The 23,311-nt window shown below is 42.6% G+C and overlaps 1 protein-coding gene across 5 annotated transcripts; it reads left to right on the top strand.

Annotated features, from left to right (window-relative positions):
* The first annotated feature begins 333 nt into the window (after nucleotides 1-333).
* On the top strand, nucleotides 334-23,262 carry TSTD2 (thiosulfate sulfurtransferase like domain containing 2). Of its 5 annotated transcripts, none has more exons than XM_060609244.3 (11): nucleotides 334-446; nucleotides 832-880; nucleotides 2,675-2,887; nucleotides 6,479-6,792; nucleotides 8,951-9,071; nucleotides 14,047-14,172; nucleotides 15,013-15,118; nucleotides 18,397-18,515; nucleotides 19,028-19,186; nucleotides 19,654-19,792; nucleotides 21,675-23,262. In XM_060609244.3, exons 3-11 carry the CDS (start codon nucleotides 2,723-2,725, stop codon nucleotides 21,911-21,913), a joined length of 1,488 nt encoding a protein of 495 aa, XP_060465227.1. In that variant the 5' UTR covers nucleotides 334-446; nucleotides 832-880; nucleotides 2,675-2,722; the 3' UTR covers nucleotides 21,914-23,262. The 5 variants fall into 5 exon arrangements, with proteins under 5 accessions (XP_060465227.1, XP_060465225.1, XP_060465224.1 ...); XM_060609242.3 differs by having other exon boundaries at nucleotides 832-884; XM_060609241.3 differs by lacking the exon at nucleotides 832-880.
* The last annotated feature ends 49 nt before the right edge of the window (nucleotides 23,263-23,311 follow it).

Raw genomic sequence — 23,311 nt, 5'->3', positions numbered from 1 at the left:
GTGCGAGAGAGCCGGTGTCTGGGAGCTCACTAGGCCGAGGGCGTCCGGTCTACACGCAACCGCCCCCTCGGGCTTCCTCCGCCTCTCGGCGGCTTCCTTCTCCCGCCTTTCGCTTTAAGTCCTTCCGGGGCCACGCGGAAAGCACCGCCTCTTTAGCCAGCCTGAAGCCGCCGGCCGCAAGCCAAGCCTAGCGGCGGCCGGTCCACAAAACACCCTGGAATCCCCGCCTTAACTTCAGACCCTCCCTGGGGCCTCGCAGAGTCTTCCCGGCGGCCCTTTCGCTAACAGCCTCGAAGACTTCCGGGGCGAGGGCAGGTCTCCAGTGTGCCTTCCTTCGTAAACTCCAGGAGGGGGCTGGTGGAGGTTCTTGGGACGGTGCTCAGTGACGATTCCTAGGCGGAGCAGATTCGATGAAGAAAGACGTAAGAAAGAACCAGGACTGGCGGGTGAGTGCTCTTTTTACCCCCACTTCCGGGCCTTTGCCTCGTCGGGGAAAGCTGGGCGGAGCGATCTCCCAGGCCCGGCGCGCGGGGTGGGGCCGGGCTGGGGGCGGGGGGCGGCGCCGCGCTTGCGGTCCGTGGGACTGGAAGACCCGCTAGAGCCGGAACCTACGGCCGCCGGGTTACCCTTGGGCGGTCATTTTACCCCTCGCCCTTCTCGGTTGTTGTTTAGGAAGGAACGGGTGATTGCTCTAGTAATTTTTTCATTGGTTATTGGGTACCCATATACGTGTATGTGAGCGTCCCCTGCCCTGACGTCTCCGATGAGCACCGCACCTACTCATCTGATTGCCTCGTTTGACTCTTCTGTCCTAACCCATTCCTCTGTCAGTCTTAACCATTTCAGTGAATGGCACCATCCATCTACTTAATTCAAAAATGTGGGTAAGAGTCATTCTTGGGTCCTTCTTTTCCTTCATTTCCTGCGTAACAATCTATCTGTAAACCTTGCCACCTCTACTTTGAAGACAAATCCTGAATCAGTCCACGTTACTCCTTTGTTTACAATTCTCCAGTTACTTTGCATTGCAAACTCTATACTCTGACCCAAAGGGTTGTGCTCTCTCATCACTATACTCCATCCATTCTTTCTTCCTGTTTCTCTAATAAGGTAAGCTTGTTTCCACTTTAGGAATTTATACTACTTCCTTTGCCTGAAGACTCTGCTCCTAAATCTGCATGGATGATCCTTGTGATTTATGTCTTAGCTCAAACGTCAAGTCCTGAGTGAAGCCTTCCCTGGCTACCCAATCACTGTTTTATTTCGTTCAACAAATAAATTGTGTTTGTTGACATTTAGCATCTCCTATATGCCAGGCAGTGTTCTACATGCCAATGATGCAGAGGTGAACAAAGGAAAACCCTTGTTTTCTTGGTGCTGGGGATCCATTTCGTAATGAACAAACATAGTGCAATCAGAGGAGTGATCAAAGGGATTGTAGTAGATGAGATGAGAGGCGGTGAGAGGGGCTTTGGATGGATTTTGGACTTTATTAGAGTATGTTGAGAAGCCTTTGGACTGCTGTTTAGTTACCTTACTGGGGAGGTGGGCAGTTAAGATACTGCAATAATTCGGTCAAGAAATCACGGTGGCTTGGGGCGCCTGGGTGGCTCAGTAGATTAAGCGTTGGACTTCAGCTCAAGTCATGATCTCACAGTTCGTGAGTTCAAGCCCTGTGTGGGGCTCTATGCTGACAGCTCAGAGCCTGGAGCCTGCTTCAGATTCTGTGTCTCCCTCACTGCTTGTGCTCTCTCTCTCTCTCTCAAAAAGTAAACTTTAAAAAAATTTAAAAAGAAAGGAAGAAATTATGGTGGCTTGACTGGTAGTTGGTAGTATGTCCATTTTGACAAGATTTGGCCACAGGAGTGATTTTTATATTTTATATTTTTTCTGTTTATTAAAATGGGCTTTCTTGGTTGTTATTTCTTCTAAGGAATGGAATTTGGACAGCTCTAAAATTAAAGGATATAAAAGGACAAAATGTTTGGAATTGAAGTCTAGTACACAGTTTGGTTGATTTTGGTTGTAGCTGGTGCTTTTCGGGTATAATGTACCTTAAATGTTTGCGGGGCTTGCCCCCTAATTTAGGTTTCTGCTCAAATGCTACTGCCTCAGAAAGACTTTACCTAGTCTTTGTTTTAAAGAGCCCCTCCATCACTCCTAACTCCTTACCCTGGTTTTTGTTTTCGTGACCGTTTTCCTATCTGTTTTTTTAAGGGGGGTAGTGGGGAGAGGCAGAAGAAGAGGGAGAGAGAGACTCTCAGGCTCCATGCTCAGCACAGAGCCGGACGTGAGGCTCCATCTCATAACCCTGAGATCATGACTTGAGCCAGAATCAAGAGTCAGATGCTTAACTGACTGAGCCACCTAGAGGCCCCTCCTATCTGACTTTTTAAATTTAATCGTTTGTTTACTTTCTGTCTCTCCCTACTGGAATGTAAACTCCAAGAAAGCAGAGACTTTTTCCATTTCTTTCACTGCTCTATTCGTATTGTCTAGAACAGTGCCTGGCATAGAGTAGGTGCTAAATAAATATTTATTGAATAAGTGAGTGAATGGATGGATGGCTTGGGTTGCTGGGCCCATGCTCATTTGCCTGATTGATTGAGTAGCTTCAAGTTTACTTCAAGTAGTAACCAACGACCGAAATTGTCATTTTTCCCTTGCTTCCTAGGAGATAGTTAACTGAAAGGAATCTGTCCCACTACTGCAACCAAACCAGATGCCTTCTTTTACTTCACCCGACCAAGGAGAGGACCTGGAGGCCTGTGTTTTAAGATTTTCAGACTTAGATTTAAAAGACACAAGGGTTATCAATCCCAGTAGCAGTCTTAAAGCCGAGTTGGATGTCAGTACGAAAAAGAAATACTCATTTGCCAAGAAAAAGGTAAGACTGCCGCATTGCCGTGTATGCTTCAGGATCACATATGTATAGTTAGTTCAGATGCATCTATTAGTAGCTCATCAAGGCTGTCCTCCAGGGAACAGAGGGCTAGTGAGACACAAGGCTGCTGCCATGCTCAAGGCAAGGTATAGTTAGGGTCATTAATTAGTGATCTTAAGTTAGTGCCAGGAGAAGAAGAATCATAGGTAAGGTGTGGTTGTGGAACACTTATGGTTGAGTACTTGAGGGCAGATTCTAGAAAGATGGGCTGAATTCCTTTTTCCACCTAGAGTTAGGGGAAGGATCCCAGGATCCCAGGAGACCTTGTCATACGGAGAACAGACAGGCAGATGGCAGCTGCTATCTAAGACTCCTGATCTGATCTAGCTGGCTGAGTTCTTTTGGTTAGGAGAAGGGACACAACAGCCCAGGATGGATGCAGGCTTACTAAGGACAGTTGGGATTGGATTATAATGGGAGGTGATATTGATATGCTGCTCTTCTATGCCATTTATCCTTTTTTCAGAGATCGTTGACTCAAACCTCCTGCTGAAGGTCAGAGGAAGGAAAACGACCAGAGGACATGCAACTGAGACTTAGTTTTCTTACCTCCAGTCTGCTGTCCTTCTTCCTTCCACAGTTAGCTTTCGTTGGCTTCATGTCAATGAAGGATAGATGTCCCTACTTATAACTTCTCATCCGTCACCCCTCTGTTCTCATCTCACACGGATGTCCTTGAAAATGAAACCCAAAGGGTACAGAAAGGTTTTTTCAAATATTATCTTACAAAAATTTCAGACTTAGAGGAAAGAATTGTACAGAGGACCCTCATATCCCCTTTGCACACAAGCTCCATTCATGTTTCATCAGTTGTCCCAAATGGCTTTATAGATCCATTCCAGGGTGTTGCATTGAGCTGTCACATCTTATATATTCTTCATTCTGGAACACTTTCTCATTTTTCCCCTGAAATTGTGACCATGACATTTTTAAAGATTACATGAGTTATTTTGTAGAATATCTCTTTATTTGATCTTCACTCATGTTTCCTTATGATTAGATTCAGGTTAGTGCTTTTATTAACAAAACCATCCCACAAGAAATGCTGTGTTTATCTGGTGACAGTCTATCAGGTGGTTCACAATGGCAATTTGTCCCATTACTGGTGGTGTTAACTTTGGTTACTTGATTAAGGGAGTGACTGTCAGATTTCTCTGTTATAAAATTATTCTTTTTTCCCTTTTAAGAAGTCAGTATTTGAGGGGGGAGGGGGAATACTTTGAGACTGTGTACCTATCCTATTCCTTATCCAACTGTCATCTACTAATTTTAGATTCATTGGTGTTTCTTTGCTTAATCAATTGTTACTGTGATGGGTGCTAAAGGGTGATTTTCTAATTGCTTCATTCCTTCTAGATTTACTACTTGGCATTTTGCTGTAAGGAAGAGCCTTCTTTTCTCCCAATTTGTTTGTATCCATGTGGACTGTAGGTTTACATTTTATTTGTTGGGTGATAGTCCACTGTGTCATGATTTATTGCGATGCTCAGATCATCTCAGATTTGGCTGGGGGCCCTTTTAAGCTAGTATCTATGTCCTTTTGACTTGCTCCCATCATTCTTTGAGCATTTCTTTACTTTCTGACTCAACAAGATGTTCCAGACTCATCTTGTATTTTCCCTGCCCCATTCCTGGAACCAGACATTTCTTCAAGGAGCTCTGGTTGCTTCTAATGAAAAATCACAACCTGGAGGCTCAGCAAACTCATTGCTACTAAATGTTACTTCTCCCAGGACCTCTGGTGTGTGAAGCTAGGAAAATATGCAGATGAATGCATAAATGTCTACATGTACCATACCTATACTTCTATATTTACTGCCATCCCAATATTACACCATGAGCTCATACCAGCACTTCACACTTTCATTCAAGCATCACAAGAGTTTTTCTTAACTCTCCCTTTCCCATATTTATAACTTCCCTATTTGAGGAGGTTTGGTGAGAAACTTGGCTCTGATTAGTCCCAATGTATTTCCTTAGTTGCATATTCTTCTGTATGGAATCAGTATACCCACCCTGCCAAGCTGGGCCTCCCAGGGCCTGCCTTCCTGTAGGCTTCACCCACCTCTGAGCTGCCATCCTGGCTCTGGCCTGACTCTCCCTCTTGAACAGATCCCACAGGGGCTCTAACTGCAGATGGGTCCTCAATGCCTTGTTCACAAGGCCTTAAAAGACCAGATAGGATTTGAAAATCAAAGTTTAATACAAAGAAGCACATATGTTGACATACGTGCTATCTCTTTTGTTTTTGTTTTTTTTGTTTGCCTATCTGGAAGGATTCACTGCAAAAGAGGCTAAAAATGCCCTGCAGTGTAATTTAAGGCTACCCTTCCTGGTACTTTGGTCTGAGACAGTCCAGATACAGTTGTGTACAGCTAGAGGATGGCCCCACAGTGGCGCTTTGTGTCTGTTATCGATGTTCAGAGTGCTTGTTTTTGGATGCTTTACAGTAGTCTCCAAATGCATTGCACACACACACACACACACACACACACACACACACACACGTAAGTATCTCCCTTCCCATTAGACTAGGAGGGAACAGTTGTTGAGAGGCTGATAATCATAGATCCCATTTAGCCTCTATTTGTACATCAAAAATACCACAGAACTAAAGAACAAATGACAAGCTAGGAAACAGATTTGTGATAACTATGATCAATAAAAGGTCACTAAAACTGCTTACAAAACAGAAAATCCATGCCACAGTAGAAAAATAGGCAATAGATGTAAATACGTGGGGGTGCCTGGGTGGCTTAGTCGGTTAAGCATCCAACTTCGGCTCAGGTCATGATCTCACCGTCCATGGATTTGAGCCTTGTGTCGGGCTCTGTTTTATTTTAGATATTTATTTAAATTAGATGTTTAAAGAGGTGTAAAAATGTATGCATGGAATGCTTACTCAGCATTGCTTATTTGCATCACCCACTTGCCCTAATTGCAAAGTTTGGAAACAAATGTCCATTAGTTAGGAATTGGTTAAGAGAATTATGGCATACCCATAGCTTTCTGTTTAATAGTCTTAATAAATATAAATAATTTTTTATAAAAACAACAAAATTATTTTCCAAAAAATCAAAACATTTTGGAACATTTCTTTCCAATCTTTTTCAGTGTAATTTTTAAATGTTGAGGTTACATTGTATAAGCAAATTTTTTCCATTGTTTTTCACTTAACATTATATCATAAATATTTTCTCATATAACTTAAAACTACCTGCTCGATATTCTATAGTAAATACATTCCATAATTGCCTTGACCGTTTTCTTTTTAGATATGACTGATAATGTTGTTTGTAATGTTGTACTAATATTCATCTGAAATTCAGGTTCTTCCTTTAAGAACAGTCCCTAGCAAATTTTAGATAGAGACATAAATTTAAAGTAAAACTAACTCTCTTAAGAAGTTCTTCTAAAAAAACCTGGGACATACACCTAGAAACCCATGTGGACGGATGACGTCAGGGATTCACTGAGACTTCTGCCAGCCTTACACCTAAGGTTAATCGTGGAATATTTGCAATGTAATTGCAGGCATTTGCCCTTTTTGTCAAAACCAAAGAAGTTCCTGCACATCCTTTTGAATGTAAAGAAAAATGGTGGAAATGCTGTCAACAGCTGTTCAAAGACCGGATCGGCATCCATAGACATGTGGCAACACAACATGCTGATGAGATCTGCCGCCAGACTGCTTCCGTGTTAAAGCAGCTAGCTGTGACACTGAACACCTCAAAGAGCCTTAAGCCTGCAGATGATAGGAACCCTCTAAAAGGGTACTTGACCTGTAACAGGGAAGTGTCCGCTTGGCTCCCTGATGTAAGCTGCTTTAGCCCTGATGAGCTGATAAGGTAAGAATTCCATTCTGTACTTTTGGTTTAATTTTACCAGTTTTTCCAGCCACAATGAGATACCACTGCCTATCTACTAAAATGGCAAGATCCTTAAGGCACAGGATTTCTCTATGGGTCTAAGCCAGGCTGATAGCCACATACTCTGTATTATGGGAGCAGTGATATATACCCATGTAGCTGGCAGCGTTCACTAGGTTTCATGAAAGGATACATCTTACCTTTTCTGAGGAGAGGTGATGAACAGAAAATTGTGTTAGTATTTTCAGAGATAAGTTGGAAGGCTCAGAAATGTTAATGATTCCTCTACCTTGAGTATCAGAGCTTACAAAGCATATTTTGTTACCAAATATGGTTTTCTCAGTTGATCGTGTTTTAGAAAGGATGTTAACTTAAAAAAAAATTTTTTTTTAATGTTTATTTATTTTTGAGAGAGAGAAAGAGGCAGAGTGCGAGTGGGGTGGGGCAGAGAGAGAGGGAGACACAGAATGCGAAGCAGGCTCCAGGTTTGAGCTGTTAGCACAGAGCCCGACACGGGGCTTGAACTCACAGACTGTGAGATCATGACCTGAACCGAAGTCAGATGCTCAACCAACTGAGCTCCCCAGGCGCGCCCCAGAAAGAATGTTAACTTTTAGAACTGGGGCACAGGATTAGAAGTTTAGATCCTACCTTTGCAAAACTCACAAAATTATATTACAGAATTCCGGAGGACAAATTTCTGATTTTAAGCAATTCCTGAACTATTTGGTGAATAGAAAATGTCCAAATTTAATATACTTTTGTCATTACTATTCAGTGCCAAATACCTCTTGTTTATCAAGAAAAGGAGAAAGAGAATTGAACTTGGGCTCAGAGTTGAGCTAGTCACTAAAATTCTTTGTATGTCGTCACCTCTAAAATAGTAATATCGGTGCCTGCCCTGTTTACCTCACAGTGTTGCTATATGAATTATACAAAATGATGGTAATAGCTGAACTATAAAGTGGCATACAAGCATACAAATATGGCCTCTTTGCTTCTGTATGGCCCTGTGCCTCAAGGAATTTGCTCTCTAGGGGGAGAAACAAAAAAAAAGGATACATGAAACATTTAGCAGAGGATATGAGACAGGCTACTTAACTATCAGTTAAATTATGTGGTGCAGATAATTTGTTACAGTAGTTTAGAGGAAGGAAAACAGGCTCTAAAATAGACAAGGTTTCAGAAGAGAGTAGGCCCTGCAGTATGATGAGGGTATTGATGAGGGTGTCACATTCCAGAGCTGGATGGGACCTCAATTGTCATCTACCATAGCATTCTCTGGAATCTGTTCTATGCAACACCAGCTCTGAAGGATGATAACAGGTGTTGAAAAGAGGTGCTAAAGACAGATAGGTTTGGGAAGCACTAGGTTAAAATGTTTTTTATTGCAGGACCTTTCAGAGCCTTCAGTAGGTAAGGGGCTTTCCTGAGATTCTCAGAGAGATGTTGTCTGCAAGGTTTCTCCAAAATGGGATTTCATAGAACAGCTTCAGAGCACACTTTGGGAAATGCAGTTTATTTCACTTCTCCAGTTTTAGAGATGAGGAAATCAGTCTCAGAGATGATAGGAGACCCACCCAGCTCCCATGCCTAGTTAGTAGGAGACAGCACAATGCAGTAGAAAGAGTATGGATTCTAGTGTCAGAAGACTGTTCAAGTCTTGACTGTCACTCTGTCACTTTCTCACCTGGAAGGAATCGGCCTTGGTTTACTCACCTGTAAAGTGGGGATAATAATAGTCCTTCTCATGGTTAAGAAGATTACATGAAAAAATGGAAGTGAAACCTTTTTGTACGATGAGAGATTCAAAAACAGATATGACCCTGTCTTAGAGGATAAGCCAGACATTTCTGTAAAATGGGTTATTGATTCCTGTCTCATGAGTATGATGACTAAATGAGGAAATCAAAGTAAACTTACTTTTTGTAAAGTAAGTTGGGTGCAGATAACGTTTTCTTCAGAGCAAATACTGACCGGAGTTGCTGCTTCTCTCAGGCCAACAACAGTAGGAGAAAGTTCGGCACAAGTTGGTCCATCGCGGCCTGCCCTCTGATACTGCCTGGGTCTACTTTGTGAATTGTGGCTGCCTTATGCCAGTGACTCAAATCTTCTCCCTGTGGTTTTCTTCTTCTAGGGGCCAGGGCAGTGATGAAGGAGAGGTTCTACTTTATTACTGCTACTGTGACCTGGGGGATCCCCCCTGGGTCTGTGCCTGGCAGACGGCTCTGTGCCAGCACCTGCGCCTCACAGGCAAGGTAACACCGCACCCTTCACGGGACTCTTCTTATCTCCAGTTTGCACTACAGAGGTTATGCTCATGACAAAAAGGATTCCCTGTTAGGTTCTGCGAAATCCTGCTAGGCTTTTAAGTAGACCGCTAAACAGTTATTAACATGGCATTTTATGACTGTTTAATGGTATAGACTAAGAATCAGCAGACTTTTCCTTACAAAGCAAAATAGTAAGTATTTTAGGCTTTGCCCAAAACCTACTCACTCTTGCTTCTATTAAACCCTAAAACTGTGTGTGGAATTGTGACGAAATTATAACAGGATACAGTTGGATTAATTATGCAATATTTCTTTTCAGTTGTCTAGCCATTGTATATTGTTTAAGAACTAAAGTTTAAATCTTTATGATCTTTCCTGCTAGATAGGCCATTCCTTGCCAGAAAATTCCTATAGTCTGTACTCAAGAAGTGCCTAAAATTGAATTTGTTGATCTTTAAGTCTATATGTGTTTTCTAAACAAACAAACCAATGAACAAACAACACCTACTCAAGCGTGCTACTGTAACATGAAAACAACCTTAAACAATAGGTACAAGATGTGAAATGGCTGTGTTCCGATAAAACCGTATGCAGAAGCAGATACAATTTGCTGACCCCTGGCATTAGGAAATGTTCTTGATATGTTAGCTGGAAAAAAATTTCATAGAACTATACATATAGGTATGATTCCAAGTTGCTTCTTGATTTTTCTAGAACATGCCAGGGTCTTTTACCATTTTGTGGTATTGACATTTGCTGCTCCCTTCCCTCTAGGATGCTTTCCTGCTAGATCGTCACTTGGCTCATTCCCCACTGCAGATCTCTGCACACATCTTAACCTCCTCAGAACTCTGATCCAAAGTAGTCCTCTCTCTAAACCTTGTCACTTTCTGTCACCTTCTGCTCAGAGAATTTCAAAGAATTTGTTATGTCTGAAAGTATAAGCCTTGTTTAATTTGTTACAATCTGTCTCCCTAATAAAAGCTTCATGAGAATAGGAACTTTGTCTTAATTGATGTATTCTTAGTGCTAGAACAGGGCTTGGTGCATAGCATTACAGTAAATATTTGGGGAGCGTTGAATAAAGAAATGAATATATGTTTGTAATAGAACCACAAATGTTTGTATATAAAGATGGAAGGTAATAGATACCCAGATGTTAATCATGATTATGTCTGCGTGATAAGATTGTGGATGGTTTTTGTTATTTTTTGAAACGTTCTTTATGATTACATGTATACACACATATATAGCTGTAGACTTATATATGCATATACATATACGTGCATACACATACACACGTATATAGATAAAACTAGAGACAGAGACAGACAGATAATATATTATTTTACATATTTTTTGAAGATGTATTTATTTTTGAGAGGGAAAGTGCAAGCAGGGAAGGAGCAGAGAGAGAGGGGGACAGAAGATCTGAAGCAGGCTCTATGCCAACAGGAATGAGCCCAATGTGGGGCTTGAACTCACGAATCGTGAGGTCATGACCTGAGCTGAGTCAGAGGCTCAACTGACTGAGCCACCCAGGTTCCCCAACAGATAATGTGTTTTTAAAACTCAAAAGGAACTAAAACTCCCTCTGAGATCCCCTCAGGTTATGACATTGTACAATCGTAAGCCTAATCTTTCCCACACATGTTTTAAGTCCCCAGGCAGTTAGTTGTTTGATCATTGATATTTTCCACACTGATGTTTTCTAACAGATGGTGCCAAAAGCTTCCTTTACCTCATTCAGTTCATTGTCACATCCTGCCATTTCTACCTCTAAAATATCCCTTGTGTCCATTCATTTCTGTCCTCCCTTCGACCACCTTAGACCATGCCCCACCCTCTCTTATCCATTTCAGGAGCTTTTTTTAATTTTAATTTTAAAAAAAATGTTTATTTAATTTATTTTGAGCGGGGGGGGGGGGGTGCGGGGAGAGAGAGAAAGAGAAATAAAGCATCAGCAAGGGAGGGGCAGAGAGACAGGGAGAGAGAGAATCTCAAGCAGGCTCTGCATTGTCAACACAGAGCCCGCCTTGGGGCTTCATCTCACAAACCATGAGATTATGACCTGAGCCTAAATCAAGAGTCTGACCCTTAACCGGCTGAGCCACCCAAGCACCCCGAGGTAGCCTTTAATCTACTCTTGTTCTTCTGTCCTTGCCTGCCATTTAATCCATTCTCCACACTGCAGCCTGCATCGTCTTAAAAAGTAAATAAAACACAACTGTGCTCTCCTCAAAATCTCTCAGTGGCCGTCTAGTGCTTTTCGAGTAAAACCCAAATCCTTGATATACCCTTAGGTTCCTGCATGATTTAGCCCCTTCCTAACTTTTCTGCCTATCTGATGTCATTCTTCACTCCTTATACTCCAGTGACATGGTCTTTCAGGTTTTTCTGGAGCCCACAAAGGTTTTTTGCGTCTTTGGGCCTTTTTCCAGGCAAACTGTCTTCAAGGGACTCTCCCACACCCAGTTTCTCTTGCAAAATTTTTACTCAATCTTCAGTTCTCAGTTTCAATGATAGTTCCTCAAAGAGACTTTTCTCGACCTTCAATCTAAATTCATTTTTCCCAGTACACCCTCACATAGCATCTTGTAGTTATTTTTCATAGCATTTGTCAGTTTGTAATTTTTATCTTAATATCTGTGATTGCCCTTAGTCTGTAAACTCAAAGAGGGCAAGAACTCTTTTTTAACTGCTAGATCCCTAATTCCTAGCACAGTTCCTGGCGTGTAGTAAAATCTTTAGTAAATATTTGTGGAATGAATACATTTATTATCACCTCTGTTTGAGAACACCTTGGAAGATGGATGTTCTCACAGTGAACCTGAATGTACAACATATGAAGTCAATCTCTTTCCTTGTTTGGGGGGCAGATTTTTACTCTTGGCCCAGCCTGAAGTGAACTAGCAGTAAGGGTCCCTATCCACAAGGTGGCAGCACCTGCCTGGCTCTGAGTCTAAAATCTTTAGGCTTCAATGATACGTGCCCAGTTTACTGAGGTAGTTTTCTGCTTTTGGGAGATTTGGTAGAGTATTACCATTTAGGTAGGGAAAGAAGACAAGTTGAAAATTCGAGAAAGAAGCTTCTGATTCCTATTGCTATAAACTCCTTACTGCCTCAAGAAATTTGAAGGGACACAATGGAGGCTTTGGAAGGGAAAAATTACATGATTTGGAATATCTGGTTTGAATCTCAAATCTACCACCTGCTGACTCTGTGTCTTTGGGCAAGTTACTTGATTTCTCTGAGCCGCTGTCTCCTTTTCTGTCAGATGGGGATTATGGTATGTACCTTTCAGGCTTATAAAGCTCCTATATCATAGTAGGTGCCCAATAAATACTAACTGTTGCTCTCCATTCCTGAGATATAAGGCTCTCCTCACCAAGGAGCTACTTCGCAGGTTTTTCTGGAGCCTTAGGGATTGAAAGTCTAGTGCGTGAGTTTGGATTGCTCAACAGATTGCTCTGCCCCAGCTTTACAGGGATTAGGTGTCCTTGTCTTTTATTTGGGTTTTGAGATTAAAAGAGCATAGGAAAGAATCTACTAGTCTACCCTAAAGACAGTTACGTAGAAGTATGTACTTTATCTGCCATGGTCAGAAATAGTTTTAGAGTAAATTTTGTGACACTTCCACTGGTTCAGCTCTATTTTCTATGTAGACCCTTGAAAAAGTATAAGTTGATTGTGGGGATAGTGGTCTACACAGCAGAGATGGCATATTCTTTCTGCTTTCCTCTCCCATGCCCAGAGCAGGTTTTAGCGGATTGTAATTCTCTTTGTCAAGGATCCAGAATGCTCATCATGGAACTCTGGCTAGCCACTACTAGTGAGTTGGCATTGGCTTATGAAATGAATCCCATTTATATACATGCCCTAAAGAACTGGATCGAGGGAGGTGACAGTATTTCCTCTGGGGCCTGAAAAAGGGCAGCCTTGTAAATTTTTCAAATTCTCATGCATTGGTAGGTATCATTGTTCTCTAAATGGTAGTAACAGTCTAGGACCTCGAATTAAATGACCTCTCTCTCCGTAGAGTACCATGATACTAGAGTGGTCTACGTTCTCTCTAGCACTTTTCTCCAGAGAGCTCAGCTCCTTCTAAAGATGATGCATCCTTAAACTCATCCGAAGGGTTCTGTAGTTCCAAGACAATTAACTTGGCACCATCCACAGAGCATTGCCTCTTAAGGCAGGGGCCTGAATCCAGGTTCGAATGTCCCCTAACCAGCGAAGCATTTTAAAGAGAATACAGCGTTTGAGAAGCCAAAAAGCTTCAGATATGGATACACATCCATTTGTTCAACAAATGTGAATTGAGTACCTACTTGGCAGGCACTGTTCTAAGCACCGGCCATGCAGCAGTGGACAAAACAGACACGCACCCCTTGTGGACCTTGTGTTCCAGTGGGTGGGTTTGCAGCGGTGTGCAGGGGTGTACTCACATGCCCTCCTAGCTCTCAGCCGTGCTCTGTGTTTTTGGACTTGGGAAATATCTCCTCAGCAGTTCTCTTCCATTGTTGCTTCTCTCTTACCTCCTTTTTATGAAGATGAAGAAATTGAGGTCCAGAGAAGTAAGTTAATTTTCTCAGGGCCACAAAGCAAGTAAGTGGCAAAGATGAGTCTTGATCTCAGATCTTCTGACCTGGATTTAGGTTAAGCTCAAAATTTATTTCTTTGGGCATTGGACAACTGGAGCTTTGTAGCAAATGGGGCTTTCCAGAAGTTTCACTCATTGCATTCTCTTCTTCAGCGCACATCTATTGAGTACCTCATCTAAACTGTGGGCAGTGCCATTTTAGAAAACTACAAGTATCTTTGTGTGGTAACACTTTTGTTGTGTCTCTGCTTTTCCCCTTAAACTCACTGACACACACAAGCCTGTTCTGCCCCGGGAAGATTTAAACTAAGCTAAGAACAGGCTGCATTCCCTTTCTCTCACCGTCTTGTGTCCCAGGTTCGAATTGCTACAGAAGGAATCAATGGGACAGTTGGTGGAAGCAAACTGGCCACCAGACTCTATGTGGAAGCCATGCTTTCCTGCCCATTGTTTAAGGATTATATGTGTAAGGATGATTTTAAGGTAAGAGAAATTGAAAATAAAATGGATTTTGAGCCATTTGCTTCTGCCTCAGTGCCTCTTCCCTCTCTAGGCTCTGAAGCGGAGATCAGTGTGGAGAAGTAAGCAGCCTTTTTCCCCATTAGGTTGCGAGGCAGTGCAGTCAAAGGAGCATGCTCATTCCACTTCTTTGTGTAGTCGCCATGTGATCTGGGGCAAGTGAATGCCCTTAATCTCCTTTCTTATCGAATAAGGACATTACAGTTTGCACAGTCTAACTCTAAAACTTAGATGTGTTTGCTCGCTTGAGGGACCACCTGGCTGTTTCAGGGCATCACTACTTTTTAGTCAACCTGGAATTACAAGATCAGTACTTCATACCACATGGGGGACAAAGCTGTTGCTCTCATGGCTGAGCTCCTTTGTTTGAGCGACCTGAGCTCCTTTGAGTGACCTTATGCTTTGTCACAGTAGGTGATAAAGGTGGTGGGGACTACTTTACTAGTGTTAGTGCTGGTGATGGTAGGAGAGAGGTGTCGCTCCTCCAGAGCAAAAGCTAGGATGTAATCTTACATGCTGAAATTATTTTGGTTTTATAGTTAAATGCTTATAGCCATAGAAACACCTTTGCAATTTAACATTTCAGTTCATGGAAGGTATGCAATAAATATTTATTAGAGGTGAATTATCTGAAACATTTTAGGCCCTAAACTCCCTTCCCATTAAAACATTAATTCTTACTTTGAAGTTTCTTAAGACTTCAGCTATTATTACAAAACAGATATAATTCTTGTATTTGGCACTTGGCTTATATCTGGAGATGGGAGAGTAAGACTGTATTCTGTTTTGTTTCTTATTGGCTAGACCAGCAAAGGAGGGGCTTGCTGTTTTCCAGAATTGCGTGTTGGTGTATTTGAAGAAATTGTGCCCATGGGGATCAGTCCCAATAAGATCTCCTACAAGAAGCCTGGTATGCTTGCTTTTAGAAGAAAAATTTTGTTCTTCTTCACAGGGACAAAACTTAATATAGAAACACATGTGGAAATTAGACACTCTGATCAGCAATCCACTCTTTAAAATGGCTTTGGGGGTATGGAATGTAAGAAACAAAACGAAGAAAAAAGAGACAAAAAACAGAGTCTTAGATAGCAAATTGGTGCTTGCCAGAGGGAAGGTGGGCAGGAGATGGATGAAATAAAGGGGATTAAGAGTACACTTATCTTGATGAGCACTGAGAAATGTATCGAATTGTTGAACCACTATATTGTACACCTGAAGCTAATATGACACTGTATATTAATTATGCTTAAAAAAAAAAAAACAAACAGCTGTAGGGTAGCTAGCGTGTGGGTCATCCAGTGCTTAAATTGGTCTTCTCTTTGGTACTATGGTAATTGAAGACTCAGCCATTAGAATGCCCCGTCTTATTCTTCTTGATGACGGTTTGGCAAGAACTTATTTTTTCTTTCCAAAGATAGCAATCTGGGAAGAGTGTAATTATTATTTGTAAATAGTTCATCAACTGAATAACAGGCTTTCTGCTTCAGGAAGCAAGTGGCTTTCAAATCCAAAGCAGTTGGTTTGCAGGTGCTCTAGAATGTTCTCTTCCCCTTCCTCCCTATTGTTACCATAGATGGTTGAAAGACATTTATTTGGTGGGTTTTTGTTTTTGTTTTGCTTTTTACTATGAAAATGATTGAACATTAAAAAAAGTAGAGAAAATAGTATAGTGAACTCCCATGTACCTGTCATACAGCTTCAGCAATTACTGACTCATTGCCACCTTTCTTCTATACCCTGCCCCCTTGCCCCATCCTGGATTATTTTGAAGGGAATCCCAATGTCATTTCATTTATAAATATTTCAGTAGAGACCTCTAAAAGATAAAATTTTTTTTAAATAAATAACTGTAAAACCATTATTACATCTAAATAAAACCTTTTTTATAGTAATTCCTTAATATTATCAAATATCTGGCTAGTTCTTAAAATTGGCTAGACCAGCAAAGAAAAGGGGCTTGCTGTTTTCCAGAATTGCATGTTGGTGTATTTGAAGAAATTGTACCTGTGGTGATCGCATAATTTTTCAAGTTCATTTCTGTTAAGATTCAAGTAAGGTCCACTCATTGTGGTGGATCCCTATGTCCCTTTAAGTCTCTTTTAGCTTGCACATTTGCCTCCATCTTTGTTTTTTTTCCCCATGCAGTTTGTTTTTTTGAAGGAACCGGGTCATTTTGTCTGTAGTTTCCCACCATCTGGCTAAAGCTGACTGTATCTCCTCTGTCTTCTATTTTCCTATAGATTGATAGAACAGTGCTGTCTAATAGAACTAATGTGAAGCACATAGGTAATTTTATGGTGTTTTTTTTAGTCACCACATTTTAAAAGTAAAAGGAAACAAGTGAAATTCATTTTAATAAATAGGCTTTAATGCAGTGTAGCCAAAATACTTCAATGTGTAATGAATGTAAAAAATTACTAATGAGATAGATCTTTTACCTTTTTTTGCTTACTAAGTACTTGAAATCCTAGATCTATGTCACTCTTATTATAGCACATCTCAGGCTACCTTTCAAAGCCCCGATATCCCCATGTGGCTAGTGGGGATCTAGCCACATGCCTCTGTTACATGCCTCAGATCTAGAGACTTGGTCAGATTCAGATTTGATTTCCTTTTTTCTTTCTTTCCTTTTTTTTCCCCAAGACTGCCTGATAGGTAGCATTGTCCTGTTTCATCAGGAAGCACAAAGGTCTGGTTGTCTGCATTCGCTTTCTAATATGGAGGTATTTAAAAGAATGCTAAGGGTTAAGTCAGAGGGAAATAGGAGTAGGATACAGCATGAGGGAAAGAGACTCATGCATGAAGAGAGAAGGGCCCAAAAGGGCCATGTGTGCACCATGTCCCTACCTTAGTGGGATGAGTAAGGAGCTCTTTCTTGGTGCTACAGGACATTGTTGGGAGGTTAGGGGAGAGTGGGCTCCGGCTCCAGGCAGTGCTGTGCTTTCATTTGGGCCATGCTGTTTGAAGGCATCTCTTTTAAACATGTCCATCGGAGTCCCTGGCCAGTCAGGCCTTCGCACGGCCAGTAGAGCAGCAGCAGGGAGGAAGTCGAAGTCGTAGAAGTCGTAGATTTCCGTGCTTCTCATCACAGTTGTGAAGCTCCCTTTCACCCCCGTTTTGGTGACCTGTAATCACTTGATAATAAAAAATCAATTCTGGCTTCATTACATTCTCATAGCCTTAGGTTCGGCAGGTAGGAATCCAGATTCCTTGGCCATGCCTGGGGGCCTCTAGCCCCACCTGAGTACTTAGCAGTTTCGGGTGGTTGTTGGGGTTCACCCTTAAATAGACTGAGGCTCCCTTGGTGCCATCAGGATCCACCAGGTGTGGTGACTGCCATCCCCAGAGTCCCTGTCTGTAAGGTGTGGTTAGTCCGTGCTGCCAAATTCCCCCAAAGTCCTCACAATCAGGGGATGTCTGGACCCCCTAAGATACAGGAATATTTCTGTTCTGGAGAGTCAAGAAGGCAGAGGGCCCCACCAGACTGAGGTTCTCTCTTTTTAGTCTCTTTGGATTTTACTTATTTTCTTCATCTCCTTTCTCTCCTGCATGCTTTAGCTCTTCCCTCCTTTTCTGTCTCCTGCCCTGCTTTCTTATGTGTCACTGCTGCTGTCAGCCCTTCCCACCCTCTCTTTTCCTCATGCACACAGACTTACACACATTCTTCTTACCCTTTTGTATTTTTGAAGAATAGCCCACTTTATTCCACAAATGTATACTCGTAGCTGCCTGTCAAGATTCTTAGCCTTGAACTTGGGCTCACCTTTGTTATAGTCAGAAGCCTATAGTCAAGCACATACATGCCCAGGCTCCTCCACATACAGTGAAAATAGAACATTGGCCGTATAATGGACCAGCAAACCCACTTAGCAATTTAGATCCCCACTGTCTGGTTTTTATCACTGGGTTAGACCAAGAGAATGGAAAATTCTTTGACTAATCATTTCTAAACCTCCAGGTCTCCATACCACTTATCTTTGGAGGAAGGAAAAGGAGGATATCTGGAGTTGCTAAACTATTTCACTATGGTCATCAAGTAGTGTTATTTTGAGATATAATTGCAATTATGAATAAAGGTTTGGGTGGAAGGAAACGGAATAACATGTGAGTTATCAGGGTGGGCCAATTGTGTTGGGTTTTGAGTTTTGTTTTTGTCTTGTTTTAAGTAGATTCTTGGTTTGGTTTTAGGAGTCCATTTATCTCCAGGTGAATTTCATAAAGAAGTAGAAAAGTTTTTGTCTCAGACAAATGAAGAACAAAGTGATACTATCCTCCTGGACTGCAGAAACTTCTATGAAAGCAAAATAGTAAGTAGAACCAGAATTGAGTTCAGTGAAATGGTAGGCCTTCCCCTACCCACATCATGGCATGTTTCCCGAGGTGCTGCTGTTTATGCCTGCCTGTGCCCAAGTCACATAGATCTCCCCTGACTGCTAGCAGCTTCAGAGAAAACCCTAGCCTTTGAACTCAGGATCTGGTGAGAAAGTCTAAGAAAGTAGGAATTAAAAGACATCTTGGCACATAATGTACTTTTTGGCTCCCATGTGCCTCCCCTTGATATAGGTCAAGGATCCTATAGTTTGCTTTGGGCAGCCTTTCCAGTTTTCTGCGGACTCTGGTAAGGTGACCAATAGCCCACCAGGCTTATTTCTGAGTTCCAGATCTTGAAGTTGAAAGGTCAGAGTGTAGGTGAGAAACAGTAGCTAGTAAGTGGTGCCTTCCAAAGGGGGGCTCTGAGTGGGGCTGACACAGAAAGAACCTTTGTTCTTACCAGGTATGTTTTTCTGATAATTTTCCTTCTGCTTCTCCTATGTTGTAGGGGCGATTCCAGGGCTGTTTAGCCCCAGACATCAGGAAATTCAGTTACTTCCCTAGCTACATTGACAAAAATCTAGAACTTTTCAGAGAGAAGAAGGTGCTGATGTATTGCACTGGGGGTATCCGTTGTGAGCGGGGTTCAGCCTACCTCAAAGCCAAGGTGAGTTAACACCCTTGGAGTCACTGCAGGTGTGGAGATGAAGGTTCTACCAACAGCATGTAGTGAGCCTTCCACTCCCCACCTTCATTCCCTCTGTCACCCTCAGCCAGCCAGGGATTTATTTTTCCCTTGTATGGTTCCAGAATAGAGTTTGTAAGTACAAGATCTGAAGTTCTTAAATCTCAAGATGTGGAAAGCACTTAACAGTCTTAGACATTCATCAGGTACAAAAGGGAAAGATCAGTGAACATCTCCCTTTTCCTAATCCTTATGCTTGATCCTGAGAAGAGCAAATTCACATTACATGTCCCGACAGGTGTCCTTCTATATTTAGGGGACAGCAAAAATAGCCGGGCTTCCCAGGATCTAGTGGAAGGCCCTGACTGCTGTCATCACCTGCCAGTCTCCTGTGGAGCTTCTTACTCGTCTCTGTCTCCTCAAATTTCTTCTTGTTTTTCCTCACATAGGGAGTATGCAAGGAAGTGTTCCAGCTCAAGGGTGGCATCCACAAGTACCTGGAGGAGTTTCCTGATGGTTTCTACAAAGGGAAGTTGTTTGTTTTTGATGAGCGTTATGCCTTATCCTACAACAGTGATATAGTGTCAGGTAGGTTGGCACAGGCTGGAACCTAAATTGATGGTCAGGCATACTCTGTATGAAGCATTCTGGAAGGCAGGCCAGTACTGGTTACGTGAAGAAGAAAATACGGAGAAGAAGTAATGTAGTATGACCATTTCCCATTAGAGTTGGAGATGCAGTAGTGGAGCAGACAGAACCCTGGACCAGGAATCAGGAGGCCTGTAGTGCCATCTTGACTTCCTGTTTACTGGTTAGGCAAGTCCTTTACATTAGGGGTGGTGCCACTTGCTTTGCCTGCATGCTGGAGGTTGAACTAAATAGGCTGAATCAAGGGTCTTCACCAGGAGATGAGATATAAAATTCAGGGGTTCTGTGAATTTGGATGGGAAAATAATTATATCTTTATTTTTGCAACCCCACACTACACGTAGCACTTTCCTTGACTGTAATGTAAGCAACAAATCAGTAATATTAGATACACCAGTGACTCTGTCATCAACAGAAACCACAGTATTTTCATATATTATAGTGGCTGCAGACATCCCCAAATAGCATTTATGTTCGTCATTGTCTCAAAATGGAAGTATTAGGCCCCCACTGTCTTATTTCATGTGTTAATATCTTACTATACAGATTTTTGAAGATGTTTTGGTATTTTATATTTCTATATAATTCGTTTCCTTGTAATACTATGTATTTTATTTAAAGAACCTCCATTTTAGATGGTCTATAGACACATGTGGTAGGTGAGGTACTTTTGAGTGGTGGGTGGGGCATTCCGAGGTAGGAGCTGAACCCACAGCCAAGGCAGGGGTGGCCACAGGAAGGTATGAGCTCAGGAAGCCTGTGGTTTGACTGTAGTTTTGAGTCCTCACCGATGTGTGGTACCCAATGAGGACAGTCAGTAAAAGGAGGATGGAAATAATCCTTAAGAAAAATGGCTGGTGCCCCCGGATGCCATTATCTTGAACCGGAAAGGTCATGGGCAGACAACCCTAGTGACTGTCGTAATTTGCTAGAACTCCTGTGATCGGGGACTGAATTACCACTCAGATAATGAATAAGATTTGAGTGTGGTTGTCCTCTCCCCTTTCTTCTTGATCTTTTTATTAATTTTAACAGTCTTTTATATTTGTGTGTCTTATTGAAAGCTACTTGAGATCTGTTTTGGAGCTAGATGGAGTATAAATTATAAGTAAGTAGAAATAGTGGATTTGAGGAATGTTACTGAGGAAACGTTGGCAGGATATGATGGGTACTTGCATGTGAGTGTGAAGGCAAGAGAGAAGGCCCGAAGGTGGCTTAGATAAACTAGTTAAGGACACTTGAAGAATGGTGATGTTGTTCATGGTAACAGGAAGTCAGCAGGGAAAAACAGGCTGAGAAAATAGATAATGGGGGTTTTAGGAATCAGGTGGTCAGGTGTCCACTGGCAACAGCAGCAGAACCTCAGGCCTGGGAAGCAGGGCCGTGGATAAAGAGGTGGGAAGAAGCTGAATATAGATGTGGGATCATCTGTACTCATGTGTGTTGTTTCCCACCATAAAGGGAATGACCTAAAAAGGGAAAAAGACCATTGAACCAAGGGGTAGTTGGCCAGCTTTGGAATAAAGAGAGAAACAATATTACCTGTTTTCTAAGTGGGAAAAAGAAGAAAGTGAGTCACCGAATGTTGGAATCAGGAAGACAATTCCCAGGTGAACCTACCCCTTCCCCCCCCAAAAAAAAAGTGGGGGTGAAGAAGCATTTTTTGGTAGAAGACGGGAAACTTCTAAAACCTTCCCAGGCCCAACAGGATATATTAGCTGATGTGCTAAGAGTTATATTTAGGAATTGGAGAAGCGCCTGTCTACGTGTATACACGTGTATATGTGTGTGTTTATAACTAGGGCTTTTCTCTCTTCCCCAGAATGTTCATATTGTGGAGCCCCATGGGACCAATATAAACTCTGCTCGACTCCCCAGTGCCGCCAGCTCATCTTGACCTGCCCCGCTTGCCAACGACAAGGATTCACAGCCTGTTGTGTCACGTGTCAGGACAAAGGGAGCAGGCTGGCTTCAAGTCCCACCCAGAGCAGCTTTAAAGAGGAATGTGAGTGTACAGCCCGACGGCCACGCATACCCAGTGAGCTGCCACAGCAGGTGTGACTGACTCCCCACCAGCTCAGAGCCAAGGCCTGGCGCTGGTGAGGATGGGCCGTGCTTACGCGAGTGGCACCATCAGCATTTCCCTAGGCCTTCACAGAGCTGGGTTCACAGTGACCATACGCTGGAGAACATCAAAGCTGCGGCAACAGAGAAACAGGGAACGCCAGCATCATAAACTGGGTACCATGTTGGCCACCTAAACCTCAGTGTGGGGAGGAAAGAGGGAGTTGGGTTCTGCCCACTTACCTGAAACATTTGACTCAGAAGATGACAGAGGGGCGCCTGGGTGGCTCAGTTGAGTGTCCGACTTCGGCTTAGGCCATGATCTTGCAGTTTTTGGGTTTGAGCCGTGTTGGGCTCTGTGCTGACAGCTCAGAGCCTGGAGCCTACTTTGGATTCTGTGTCTCCCTCTCTCTGCCCCTCCCCAGCTCATGCTCTGTCTCTCAAAAATAAATACATATTTAAAAAAAAAAAAAGAAGATGCCAGAGCACAGAAAAAAGAGCTGTTGTGGGATCCCAAAGCTGCTGGGGGAGAGAGCCTTGAGCCTGGTGATCAGGTCATGCCCTCTCTGTGCCATGCAGCAGGCTGGTAGTAGTCATTGGGCTTGTCAGCAGACTTGTCCACCCTGGTGGCAGAAGCGTGAAAGCTATAGCCCTGGAGGTGGACTCCTTGGAAGCAGGCCACTCAGGTCACCTACCATCCACCACCTCTGACCTCATCGCCTCTCTGGCAGCCTGAGAGGCTAAGTCAGGATCTGCAGACTATGGCATTTGACTTGCTTCCTGCTTTTTTGTAAATAAAGTTTTATTGCAATAGCCACACCCATTCATTTACACATGATCTATGGCAGAATTAAGTTACAACAGAGACCTTGTGGTGTGCAAGACTGACAATATTTGCCATCTGGCCCTTTATAGAAAAAAAAATTGCCATTCCCTAGTCTAAACTAATAGCTCATCTGATGGAGCAGATGGTCTTAAAGATGTGGCCCACCTTCATTTTTTTATTGATTTGGTTTTTGTGAGAGTGCTCCCCCCTAATATAGTCTCTGCTTCCCCCAATACCCACACGCTTAGCTTTAAGTATTCTTTTTGGAAGATTCAAATTAGCTCGAGGACGCTGACATTTGGGCAGTTTTTAGATGAACACCTTGGGACAGAAGACACATTTTGAGGGAGGTCGTTCTGCGTTGCCATGGTAGTTTCCCAGCCTTCTGGCCAACATGTCAGGCACGTGTCCCTGTCACCCTAGTCGCAAGAAATACATACGCAACCGTCCATAGACCAACAGATTTAATCTTATATCGCAGTTTCCAGTGACGCAGAATACAGCTGCAGTTGTGTTTCAAGGAGAAGCCTAGTGGGAAGGGCCATCCCTGCAGCATGGTGCCACTCCTG

Source organism: Panthera onca, chromosome D4, assembly GCF_046562875.1.
Source record: "Panthera onca isolate mPanOnc1 chromosome D4, mPanOnc1 haplotype 2, whole genome shotgun sequence".
Taxonomy (NCBI): domain Eukaryota; kingdom Metazoa; phylum Chordata; class Mammalia; order Carnivora; family Felidae; genus Panthera; species Panthera onca.
Note: the sequence above shows the minus strand (reverse complement) of the source record. Positions and strands in the feature narration are given on the sequence as shown.